Source organism: Oryzias latipes, chromosome 8, assembly GCF_053564925.1.
Source record: "Oryzias latipes strain Hd-rR chromosome 8, Olatipes_Hd-rR_3.1".
Classification (NCBI taxonomy): Eukaryota; Metazoa; Chordata; class Actinopteri; order Beloniformes; family Adrianichthyidae; genus Oryzias; species Oryzias latipes.
In genome coordinates, this window is record NC_136244.1 from 6,891,766 (window position 1) to 6,905,505 (window position 13,740).

Consider the following 13,740-nt stretch of genomic DNA (forward strand, 5'->3'; position numbering starts at 1 on the left):
CTCTTTCCCGCTAGCTTACAGCCCCTCACAGCCCCAACCTAACATTGCTATAACAACAAAAATGGCGAGCATATTGGAGCTTTCCAGCCATTTAGTTTTGAGTCAGGTGCCAGCTCGGACGAGGAAAACGAAGACGTACAAGGAACCATTTGTCTGCAAGTGGATGCATCAGAATGGAGCAGAGCAGGGAGCTTGTGGCCTCCCGATTCTAGTTTCTCTGAAACAACTGGAAGCTTTTTTTCATATGCTCCTGATTCACCAATATTTGAATAAAGAAATTCTCAAATGCAGTCTTAATTCTTACCTTCTTTATACGTGTCCATCGTCATGAGAAAAATGTGACGAAAACGTGTTAAAAACTTCAAGAACACAATTTAAATTAGAGTGGGTCTTTAATGAAAAATAAAATCAATGAGGCTAAAATCCAAAAATGACCAATTTTCCTGCTTGGAAACAGTCAACCCCATTAGATAAAGAAAACTAGATGTAATGGTTCACTTTCCACACAATTCAATTTCAACCTCAATGTTTGGGTTACGCTTTTGCTTCAGTTTAATATGTAATTTTAGTATTACAAAACAACAACAAAAATGTACAAAAATCCTTTTTAATTTGCTAATAAGCGAGTAAGAGTAAAGAAAAACCATTCAGTTGGCTCAAACTGAGTCTGGTTGTACAGTAACAAAACAATAACTAATATATCTTTCTTACACGCATGTTTGACGTGTTCAGTGTAAACATACTGGAATGCAACAATTCACTCTCTCTACAATTCAGTTTGACAGTGTGACAGTTTAAAGATGATGGATCTGTTTGTGGCATCCTTAAATCCCTTTGTTTATTTAAAAGACTGTGTGAAGAAGATAGCTGTGACTGATTCTAATATATTTACAGTAGAAACACTGAAAAAGTCCAATTCATCTATAAAAAACACCATTGAAATAAATGCACTGCATGAGTGTGCCTTCTTCCTTTTAGCAGCAGGCAGCAGTAAATGGACAGAAAAACAAAAGGTGACCCTGGAACATTGTGCTGATAAGATGAAAATGTAAATTCAACAAACGTCTGTACCGCTGCACCTAAGAAAAAAAAAGTTAGGCGAAAACAGTGCAGAAAGTTCATCTAGAGCTCAGTCTCAGTCTCAATAATGACCCGCAGCTCCATCTTAGCAGAGCCTAAAGTGGGAAAGGAGCTACTTATCGCCGTCCCCTTATGCAGCCCTTAAATGAGTGAGCAGACAAATGGCGCAAAGCCCCTTTTGTAAACTAACACATCTTGTGCTCCTATCTCCATTTTATGAACATAACTGGAAAAGCTGGACTCACTTACAGTTAGGATGAATAAAGACAATAACAGAGAAACCCCTTCATGTTTAAGAAGACTCAAAGCTCCTGTTGCCTGCTCTCTGTTTGCCTGTGTGATCTAATCTTTCAAAGAAAAAAACATTTTCATGTTTTTCTTTGTTACCCTGCTCAAAAAATGTATTTTCTTTCCAACCATTGTTTGAGTTCCTCTTGTTAGTCATGTCAGTCAAATAGATCCAGATAAACAGCACAGAACTTGTATGTCTATTTTGTGAATAATACATCATCAAACTCTCTTACAGTGTGTCTCTGGTGTCTCTGGGGGGAGAGTAGAAGTTCAGGGAATCTGTCGGTGATGCTTTTCACCAGGATCTCCACCTCTTTGTACTGGACTGGTCTGGACTGGTGGTTAAGTCTGGAAAATAAGGACAAGAAACATTATTTTAAATTAAGACAGAAAAAGTATTGACATTTTAGGGTGAATATGGAAAAGAAAAAGGCCCTGCAAGCCATGTAGAGGAATAAAGGGGTTTTGGGAAAGCTCATTAAACACAGAAATTCACCCTCTGTACCAACACTGTGTGCCTTAATCTGTGATTAATACCGAAGCTTGCCCTGAAGCTTACTGCAGTACACAGCTCATGTATCACTTCACAACTGCATGCTTTAATGTGAATACACACAGCCTGCTATTACCACATTGATTTATTAAAAGTATAACATTTTATTGACTAAAACTCAGTAATTTAATTTATTTTAACTGCAAGCACAAACAAACAAAAAACTCACAACAGAATGCATCTACAAACAGTAAAATAGCAGTTTACATGAGAGGAAAGTGTGAAACACAATTCACAAATTGCAGGTGCAGAAAATACAAGATGGAGGTTTGTGTTGAACCCTCATTGGTGCTGCTTCCCTACTGGATGTAATTAGAGGTTGCAAATAAGGGGATTTTCAGCTGTTGCCCCACATGGTTTACTGCAACTGCCTTGTTTTGGAAACCCAGTAGGAATTTCAAATCAAGGTTCAAAGTTTATTGCCGTTTACACATACAGTACATCAAATATGAAGGTTTTAAAAAAATTCACGGTTTTATGTTCAGATCGTAATTATTTGGGAAACAATAATCACCAAAAGCCTGTTAGACTGACTGACTGGCCAGTGGGGGAGGTTTTTTCTCACTGCTATCAAAAACCTGTAGTGTTTGGGTGTTCTCCATTGACTGTATATGAGAACTAGATCGAGTTAGTGTAATGACACTCATAGAAAATTCCTTAAAACTAAATGAAGTTAATTCAGTTGCCATGTTTTGTCCAATATGGACACGCCCATGATGGAGCCAGATGACATCAGTAAGCAGTGATTTGTCCAAGTTGGTTTGAGATGTTTCTATGACATCCCCTCTCGCCAATCAGGAGTGAGCTGGTTGGATGGCCAACACACCTACCACTTGGGAGATCTGTCAATCAGACGTGGGGGCCAGCAGGCACCGCCTACTTTTATTAAGTCATCTGACTGGTCAGTTTATAACTTGAATAACTTGCACCACATGAAAAATATTATGAAAAAAAAATTAGGATTAGCAACAAATGTAAAAAAGGAAGTAGCGCAAGAAGGGTTATTCTGACAAATATGACTGAATAATAGCTGCTTATTTGTGTGTGTGGGGGCGTCCACTCAGTCCAGTTCTCTTATATGGTCTGTAGTGTATTGTAACCCTAATATTTAATTTTTTGTTTCTTTCTCGAGTCAGAATTTGCCCTAAGACTGAACTATAAATGGCAGAATGAACGACAGGAGTGATGATGAAGCACACACACTGTTAATGTTGAAAAGAACTTCATCAGGGAGTTCAATCAGCTGTAACCGTTTCAAGAGATGTCACAGCAGTCTCTAGATTAAAGCAATAAATAAAGCTGAACAGACATAATAATCAGCTCTGTTTTGTTTATTTGTGGTTGGCCACTGGATTTGAGAATTAGCTGAACAAATTTAATTTATTGGACATCCCACACAGTCGATATCCTGAAGGGAGAGAAACCGCTTGCTTGAATGCGTGGTAGGTTGATGGAAAAATTGGTTTTAAAGAATTTTCTCAATAAATAGCAAGTCCACATCTACAGTATAGACCGTAGAGCACTTGAACATGCCTGATTACCTTAAATCCTCATTGCCGTGCTTTTTCTAATCACATAAACAGCACTAATAAAAACAGCCTCAAGCTCTAACCTATTTTGAGAATTGAGAGTGATTATGGCTTCTGTGATTCATTCAGCTCTGGATAAGTCCAAACCAGAACCATATCAGACTAAATCCTTCAGTTCTGATTGGGACTGTTGTATCCTAAGCTGCTCTTACAGCACAAACCTTTTAGAGGATTTGGCTCATTTAAAAACACAGCTGACTAAGCTTAACAATGTTATGTTTTAATAATATTCTTCTTCATTTATTAACCATTGTGTAACTTATTCTACGCAGAACAAAGGCCATCATTTTAAGTTAACCCTTTAAAAATATTATTAAAAGTCCTGTTGTTAAAATGGCAGAATAAAGTTTTTGAGTGCAGTGGCCCCAACCGGGACCTTGCTGTTTTGCAGGTTTTCTTTTGTTCTTTTGTGTTAGTGTGCATACTTTCTTTTTGTAACAGCATATTTGATAACTCTCCTCCCTGCCACGTCTTTAGTACAGAATGTGCTCAGCGTTGCCAAAATTATATAAATCTCTGATTGTGGTTAGATTTAAGTTTTCATTCTATAATACTGGAAATATTTTCAATATAGATTTGAACTTTGAGTTTAAACGAGAGAGAAAAGTGTGAAAATGTTCATGTCTGTCTGAGAAAAGTTTTGCAGTCTTAAAATCTCTGCAATTATTGTAAAAATAATAATTGGCTAATTTGCACATTTCTCCTTTGTGTTATTTTTTTAGCATAACTTCCAAAATGGACCACCGTATTTCAAATTAAAAAAATTAAATGTTATACAATGACAACACAGGTAGACATGAATCAAAATGTGTTATTTTGTTTAAAAAAGGAGTTAAATGATGTGGAAAAAATAGAGCAACAGTTTGGTTTTGTACAGCAGCAACAACTGTCATCAAACGTTGGCTATAACGGACACTCATTCTGATTTTTTCAAAGCAGGGTGGTGAGTTTTTGTAATTAAGCTTTTTTTTCAGACATGCACTACCTTTGTAAGATCACCCTGCAGCATCTTAAATGCTCTTCAGCAAACATTCTATTAACAAAAGTCTTCCAGATTGTGAAGTAAACCATCCTCAGACCATCATACGACTACCACCATGTAGTAAAAGCTGATATGCTGATGAAGATGTTTTTCTGGAGCTAATGTTTTGTATTAGGCTGTCGAACAAGAATGTTGAAATATGGACCACTTGTGTTTTGTCTTTCAAAAAATTCCGGTCAGATCATTAAAACATATTTGAAAGAACATTTTGATAACATGAAATACATCTACATCTCTACAGGTTTGTGTGTACCTGAGCAAAGCTGCAGCAGCACTGACAGCCTGGGTGGCTACCTGCAGGCCGGGGCAGGAGACTCCAGCTGACACAGCCTCTGCGACTGCCGCAAACCCTGAGCCACCGGGGAACAGGTGCAAACCTGGAGGCTGTCTGTCCGGAACAAAAAAAACAAAGAGAGCACCTCCAATTAATCAGAACAGATTAATCAGTAAGAGCATAATATGTGTGCAAAAAAAGAAACCTTCGATAAATCCCTCCAGGTTTACTGTCGTCAGATCTGTTTTACTATAGCAGATATGGTTGTGCGGAACCCTTCCCAAAAGCTGGCAAAGGAAAAGAGGGCATTTTCATGCCGTACCACATGTTTAGCTAGTCAGGAGGGACGGTTTTGTCCAGGGAACTCCGCTCAACTCTGTCCAGGTAGTGGACAACACCTCTCACCCACTACATCAGACAGTGGAGGTGCTGACTGAGTAGCTCCTTCAGACTGTTTTACCCTCCGCGTTGGAAGGAGCAGTACTTCAGCTCTTTCTTACAAACTGCTGTTAGACTCTACAACTCAACAGTCTAACTGCACATTCAAAATGCAAATCACGATTTATTCGTTTATTCAGTGCACTCCTTTTTCTGGTTCTGGTATTTTTTTCTATGTATGTATATTCTAAATAATTGTATATTGTAAACATTTCCACATTTAGTTTTTTGCACATTTTAAATTTCCAGTCTTTGCACTTCACTGTTTCGCCACAAACATGTTGTTTAAATTGAATTTCCCCTCCATGGAATCAATAAACATCATCTTCCATCGAATGAAAAAAACAATAATATTGGTAATATTGGTGGGTAATCAGCATTTTTTGCAGCAGATTTTTCAGCAAAAGACATTTTTCTACTCAGTCTATGTCATTTACTTTCATACAGACAATAGTTTCTCTTTTCTCTTTTAACGCTCCTGTCTTGACCTCTTGGTGTAACAAAGTCTGCCACAGCACGTCCCTATAATCAGCTGCACAGAAGTTGTAAACCGGATCACTGTTGCCATAATAGTTGCACAGAGCAGTCTAAATGCCACATAAAGCACATCGACGTGTAAGCACACAGTCATGCTTAGACGAGTGCTGAACTCACAGGAGCGGTAAATAAAATGATTTTGAAAAGCAATAATATTGATAAATAATTAAAAAAAATTCATCAACACCATTTAATGTCATTTTAGTCATTATCAGCTGGTTTGATTCCTATCATAGTATGATAAGTTCACAAAAGAAGGAAAACTACTTTGGTTTATTCAGCATCTGCAATAAATTATTTTTTTAATTAGTATAAATTTTAAAATTCATTTTCATTTATTTTACTGGAATTTTACATTCATTTAATTATTTGCTTGTCAGACTTTGATGCAACAACAAACCTTTTGCCACATAAACATGTAATAAATAGGCCATTTTCTGAAAAGCCAACACATTTCTAACAGGCTGATGTATATAACTGTATAGTAAGAAGAATCAGATTTAATAAACAAGCTAAACATTGTCAAACTTTGAGGATTTTTTCAAAGGGGTCCTTGCATAGTCCTCTTGGAACCATTCAGTTTTTATGTTCACCATCGTAGCTGTAGAACTATTACAGCTGTATTCAAAAATCAATCTTCAATAACAGTGCAGTGTAGAGCATAAGGCAATTCAATAGGTTTATTTTCTGAGAGTTTTAAGGCAGGCTTGGCAAGTAAACTACAAGACCCACTTGTTTTTCATATTTATGTATATATAAATAAGTTTTCATCCATGTAAATTATGTAAATCCACAATCACTTAAGAAATGTGCAACGCTCTCAAAATGGCTGGAGAGAGCCAATTTCATCTGTATCGTCACGCTTCACGGTAAATGTTTCCTGAGCAGCTTTTGTTCCTTTACAACAGAACAGGCATTTTTCCTATAATGTCTTGGTTGTCTGCTGTTAGCATGATCATACTGACTGCTACAGTGCTTTGCAGAAGCTAGATTCAGTGGTTGTAGCAGTGCGGGTCAATGACTGTCATAGATTTTTTTTCAGGGTTATTGCTGAGTCTGACGTTTTCTCTTTTGCGTTTGGGCTTTTGTGTATTACAACTAATTAAGTATGAACTGCTACCTTGCTGGGTTTAAAGAAGATAGTCAGACAACCATTAGAACTGTAATTTGGTGAAGCTAACAGAGTATTGGGCTGCAGCTGTGCATGTCCTTTAAATTGACTTGTCTTTCTTCACAGCATAAAGGCTAAGATCCAGTGACATAATAATTAGCAAAGGTGCAAATCACAGCAAAATGCTTTAAAAAAAACACACAGAAAACAAAATTAAACTTCAAAACAGGCAACTTCTACAAACTCCAAAACTTTTTTAATTTAAATGGTGAGTGAAACATTAGCCCACCTTTCCAGTATTTCAGTGAGAAGCAGAAAGCCTTGTTGTGGTACTTCCAGGTTGGTCAGCAGTAAAGACTGCCTCAGACTCCTGACCAGGGACTCAATACCTAGCACAACACACAAACACAACCTCTAGGAAACAACAAAAGCACACACAGACATTCTTTTACAAAAACGTCTCCAATTTTAAATGTTTTGACATTGTACTCCTTACATACAACAAACAACATCTCCTGCATTGAAATGAGTTAAATGTTCCTGACTGTAAATTAACTACGCGTGCACACACACACACACACAGATGCTTCCCCTCATCTGGTGCATAGTTATAATTATACATGTTTTAATTGTCTGCAACAAGCCAGCTGCTGTAGAGCCAAGTGTTAACAGCTTGCATTCAGATTAACTCTGTGCTTCTGAACACGTCTTTTCCTGACACTATTCATGCTGCATAGATGGTAAGACTTCGAGAGCATAATTAACTGTAATCATCCAAATTTGAGGATTCAAACCTATAGGAAAAAGGTATAAATCAGACTTAAAGAAAAGTTGAAGTATTTGTAAACGACACACACACACTTTCTCCGCGGAGCTAGTGGTGATTGGCAAAAATTCTTTCATTTTATGAGAACAATATGAACATCCATTTCTCCAAAAGTTCCAATGGGGTTTGTTTTTGTGGGAGAAACACAGACACACTGCAGAGGCCGACTCTAGGTTGACATCATGAAATGGGCGGCCCCCACAAGGAGGGAAAGAAAGATCGAGTCGGATTACTTCCTGGTAGGAAAATGAATGAACTCGCAAAAATAAATCTTATTTCATTTAAAAAAAATCATCCTTTACCGTGGCAGAGGTAATATATTATCATATGGATATAGTAAAGGCTTAAGAATAGCATGATATAGGCCCTTTAAAAACAAATACACAACCTTCAAAACCAATGATCACCAGCCCAAAACAACCAAACCCATCTAAGATTCCAACCTTCCATCTTCAGGACACACTAAATCTCTTTCATGGTCATATGGCTGCTGGGGCAAAGGTGGGGTACATCCTGAGCAGGTTACCAGTCTGTTGCAGGGCCACACAATCCCACTAACATGCACACCGTAGGCCAGTTTGGAGATACCTATTAGCCTCCCCGTGAGAGGAAGCCTAAGAAAATCCATGTATGCACAAGGAAGAACATGCAAACTCCACACAGAAATAGCCCAGCTGCTAGGCAAGAGTGCTAACCACAACCCCACTGTGCAGCCCCCAGCCAGGATTGGCAGAGTAAAACAAAAAAAACAAAAGCTAAACTAAACAGCAAAGCCAAAGAAAGCCTGACTCTGCTGTCACCTCCTTCCCTCTTAATGACGAGCGCAGCACTGTTCGTAAAGTATATGTAAACCTAATTATACGGTGGCCCAGAAGGGTCACAACACAACACATTAACTTCATACACAACACACTAACTTTACACACAACACATTAACTTAACACACAACACATTAACTCAACACACAACACATTAACTCACAACACAACAGCTCACAACACAACACATTAACTCACAACACAACACATTAACTCACAACACAACACAATAACTCACAACACAACACAATAACTCACAACACAACACATTAACTCACAACACAACACAATAACACACAACACAACACATTAACTCACAACACAACACATTAACTCATGGCCCAGAAGGGTCACAACACAACACATTAACTTACCTCACAACACATTAACTCACAACGGAAGTAAAGCAGCAATTGAAGTGCTTTTATTCTGAAATTTCTACTGGGCTGAGCAGCTAACTACCTAACAGAAAGTAATGTCACAGTGAGCTGTGGAGGGAGCTGCACGCGCTCCTCTCCTCTCCTTTTTTCCGCTCCGTCTTCTCACACAGGCACGTGCAGTCCCCAACACACACGCACACACAGGACGGAGCAGAAAAAAGGAGAGGAGAGGAGCGCACGTGCAGCGACAGAGGGGGGTGTCAGAGCGGAGGGAGGAGTGTGTGTTCATATTGTGTGTGTTTAGAGGAAGGAGAACCATAGTAAAGACAAAGTTTCTGGCAACACTGCTGCTAGCTTCTCTTGTAGCAATAACATGCTCCCTCCCTCCCTGAGTTAATGTGTTGTGTTGTGAGTTAATGTGTTGTCTTGTGAGTTATTGTGTTGTGAGTTAATGTGTTGTGTTGTGAGTTAATGTGTTGTGAGTTAATGTGTTGTGTTGTGAGCTATTGTGTTGTGTTGTGAGTTAATGTGTTGTGTGTTAAGTTAATGTGTTGTGTGTAAAGTTAATGTGTTGTGTGTAAAGTTAGTGTGTTGTGTGTAAAGTTAGTGTGTTGTGTATAAAGTTAATGTGTTGTGTGTAAAGTTAATGTGTTGTGTGTAAAGTTAGTGTGTTGTGTATAAAGTTAATGTGTTGTGTTGTGACCCTTCTGGGCCACCGTATAATTAGCTGATCTGGTTTACCTGACAAGTGACCAAAAGCCAGTCTGCTGAGAAAGGGAGGAACTAAGGCACCCTGGTAACACATAGACACAAATCTCTTTGGCTTAAAATTCTAAAAAACCAATGAAGACTCAGCATTAAGACATAGAACAGATGACGACCTGCTGCCAGATAACAATGTAAAAACATGAATAAAGCAATCTTGTTTTTTTTTATTTCTTGTAGAAGTTTCCTGGTGTCTCTAGCAGCGAAATATTTGCAGTTTTTTTTAACTCTACATGGATGATAAACACTTGCAGCCTGAAGGAGCACATGAGATGTTTTACATGTCTATCAGTTTAAAAGCAGAAAGCATAAACTGGCTGTAAACCTTTGACATATGCATGCTTATTTCAAATTCTCACACCTTTAGCTGTTTGACTCATCCATGCTTGTCATTCGAAGATGTTTTTCAAATTGCTTGACCTGTTACCTGTTGGTATTTGATGATTTTATTTTTTAAATTATAATTTAACAGGTCATTGAACAAACTGAAAATTATGCTAGTTGTAAATCCTTTAATAATTAAATGAGGGTAGAATAATTGTTTAAACACAAGGTAAAACTTTTAACTCATAACTAATTTTCAGCGCCAGACCTCATGAGGACTCCAGCCCCTCACAGATAAAGATGAAAGATGCTCAGACAAGATGCCAAAACATTTTTGAGACGAGTGCTGCCATTTGTGCTGGACGTTTATCAGTGTGCAGTAGTGACAGTTCTCATGTGTTCTGGAGTCATTTCTAAAAATACAATGATTGTTTGTTGGTTCTTGACAGACTGAATGCGTGCTTTCACCATAGACAGAGTGACACTGGGAGAAGAAGAGCGGGTCTTCAGTAAGCAACACCAAGCAACTGTAGATGGACCACAACAGCATCTCACAGCTTCCAGAGGACAAACGCTCAAACAGAAACCCTGGAGAAGGAGACGCAGCAGAAATTATTTAGTGAACAAATATTACCTTTAAAAGAGTTAACTAAACTAGGAACTAAAAAGAATGGATTATGTAGGAAAATTACAGTGGATTATATCCATATTAGCCACAGCAATCACAGAAATCACGGTGGATACCACAGCCAAACCACAGGATTGATTGGATTTTTATTCACAAGTTTACAATCTAATTTAGTTTCCAACTAAGAACATTTAATTAAATATTGATTAATTTATCAAACTTCTACTCTAACTAATTTTTTTTTACTTTTTTAAATAAAACTTGTATTTACTTTTATTAGTGAAATTGTGAATTCTTATAAATTATATTAAAAAACTTTTTTTTTTGTCTAAAAAACATGAACTGTCTTTTAGGATAATTAAGTTATGGATTTGATCATATTAATTAAAGAATAATACAGACTTTAAATACTGAATAATAAATCCAACTTAAAAAAATATTTACAACACAGTAAAAAACAGAGGAGGAAGTGAATTACCAGGTAGATTTGCCTTGATAAAGAAAGAACTGTACTGACTGGGAGAATGAACCAGAATTGCTGCAGTGCACTTGGCACTGAGCTCCTGCAACATCTCATCCCCGCTCAGCAGCAACTGAAAAACAAATGTGTGGCAATGTTTCAAAGACTTTTAGAAAAGAAAAAAGCTGTCATGTTTTAACAGCAACAAAGTCAAAAAAGACAACAAGAGATAGACAACAGCATTTTTCATTAACTTTATATTAACTGACACTGTCTTATGTCAAAGTCTTTGCTGCTATATAGTTGCTGTACAAATGTATCAGGAAATGTTTAAAAAAAATCTGCATTTCTGTTTTATGCAAATACAAATAAAAAAATCATAAAGACACGCATTACAAACTGTCATTAATAAATGAAAAATTATTATCCACTGCCTCTGAAAGCCGATACCAAACATCTGGAAAAAATTCAACACATTCTATTATGTATAATTGAGCTACTCATGTAATATTCAATGCTTGATTTTTCTGTCTTGTTTTTCTTTGTTCGTTTACTTTGTCAGCCACTGACTGGCCTTCAGATTTTTCAAAAACTTAAAAAAATGCAACTAAGCTAAAGATGGCATCAAAACACTGTCACTTTTTCTTCAATTGTTCTAAAACAAAAGGCCGGCCAAGAATAAAAGGCAACTTAATAGATGTTCAATAAAAAGACCTTTAACTAACTTAAGAGATACTAATATTTTATTCATTGAGTTTATTTGTTATTTATCTATCACTCTCCTGGAGAACATTATAACCCATTGAGACAAATTTCACTAGTGTGCCAGCATGTGACTGTTGAAAACCACTGTTGCAAATGGTAAAGTGTAGATTAAGAGCACATTTATGTTATTTGCATTATTTAATTAAACTGTCCATGAAGTTCTTTAAACATGTTAACAGTTTTCCCTCATTGGGGAAAGAACTGAACACTCACTGCTCGTTATCGTTCTCATAAAATGTGTCATCTGGGCTGATGGTAAATTTTATTTCAACAGAATGAAAAAGACTCATTAAATAAAAGCTCCCAAAAGGAAAGAAGGCACCCTTCGTCCCACAAAGCTTATGGATATAGTAATCAGATTAATCCTTTTGAGTTTGGGCTCCAACAAAACAATCATAAAATGCAAACCAAAAACTTAGGGTTTGAACGGCCAAAGGGAATATCCCTGAACATTCATGTGAATAACTGTTTCTAGTCTGGTCTAGCTGACACAGAACGCGATTTAAAAAAAAAACTTATTTATTTGATGGGATTAATAATGTTTTAGGAGAGTTTCCATGATTTAGGTGATTATTTAGATGAAAGTTTTATGGTACAGCGACTCATCACACATGCATGACCTAAACAAACTCATTGACGTCATGAGCTATCAATGAGAAAATCCAACAAAATGTAATCTATGCAGGGATTTCCCAGACATGAAACACAAATATTTATCTAGTGTAAGACCCTAACTAAATTCCCTCTCAAAGGGACTAAAGTTTTTTTGTTCTGATTGTTGTCAGTGCCAGAGTGCAGGTTCTGGGCAGGGGGGGGGAGCAGGATGTTTACACAAAGACCTTTTTCAGCAGAAGAGGCAGGGGGCAGTGGTCAGCGGGCTGTTGCTCTTGGTTTGGAGTCAGGATCTGGCTGTTGTTGGCGAGGGAGTCCTGGTTCTCATGGCACATGAACTGACTGCGAGGACCGTTCATTAGAACTGACACTGCCGCACTTTGCTTCACCAGCTGCCAGAGGAGCCCTGACGGATCAAAGACAAGCCGCAAAAACAGACCCACTTTAAACAGTTATGTACACACTGCAGCAAAGCAGTTCCTGGGATGTAGTATCTTAGCAATAGGTGCATCCATCAGTTGAAAAAAAATGAACCAATGATATATGAATAGAATGAAGGATGGAGGGTTATTTCTTACCAGCACAGTTTCTGATGAGCTTTTCTGAGCCAGCATTGTCAAAAGTCTGCAACAAGAGGACACACAATCTTTCCCTGGTGGCAGTGGGCAGGAATCGGGCTGCAGTGCCTCCAGGGGCTTCCAGCAGCAGCAGCCAGATATACACCAGCGAAGTCTTCAGAGCTTCATCCGGGTGCAGCAGGGCTGAGCATAGATGGTCCAGCAGAGGAACTAATGGAGAGTAATCAAAACGTCTAAATCACAATGCAAGAAAAGTCATCATTGAGACAGTAGGAGTGCATAAACAAAAGCAAATAAATGTATTTCCAAACACTCCACAGAATAAATAAATTCTAAACTGTCATTTTGGCACAAAACTGCGATTAATGAGATTAATGTGACTGTCAGGAAGATGCTGGATGAAAGCATATTATTAAAAAATGTACCAGAAGAAACAATAAAAGCAATATTATTGGGCAACAACTAATTACAAAGCAACAGTGAGAGTTATGAAAATGACAAGAGCTATTTTAATCAAAGTGTTTTGTTATTACACCAAGAAATCAATAGATTTAGGTTTTTTTTCATAAACCTAAGATTGTCTCTGGTTTTATTTAAGATTTTAAATCTACTTAATTTCTCCTCTTTTAATGGATATTACCCATAAGAGGTGAAAATAAATGTATCAAT

The 13,740-nt window shown here is 37.4% G+C and overlaps 1 protein-coding gene across 6 annotated transcripts in view; it reads right to left on the minus strand.

Moving 5' to 3' along the window:
* The window catches only part of mei1 (meiotic double-stranded break formation protein 1), a 67,466-nt gene that overhangs the window by 42,089 nt on the left and 11,637 nt on the right, over positions 1-13,740 (minus strand). For all 6 annotated transcript variants that reach the window (XM_078951361.1, XM_023957961.2, XM_023957960.2 and 3 more), the window contains 7 exons: positions 13,072-13,281; positions 12,721-12,899; positions 11,135-11,249; positions 10,497-10,616; positions 7,205-7,304; positions 4,809-4,943; positions 1,605-1,719 (listed from right to left, as the gene is read on the minus strand). In XM_078951361.1, the coding sequence (XP_078807487.1) occupies positions 1,605-1,719; positions 4,809-4,943; positions 7,205-7,304; positions 10,497-10,616; positions 11,135-11,249; positions 12,721-12,899; positions 13,072-13,281 (974 nt within the window). The remainder of the gene's footprint in view (positions 1-1,604; positions 1,720-4,808; positions 4,944-7,204; positions 7,305-10,496; positions 10,617-11,134; positions 11,250-12,720; positions 12,900-13,071; positions 13,282-13,740) is intronic.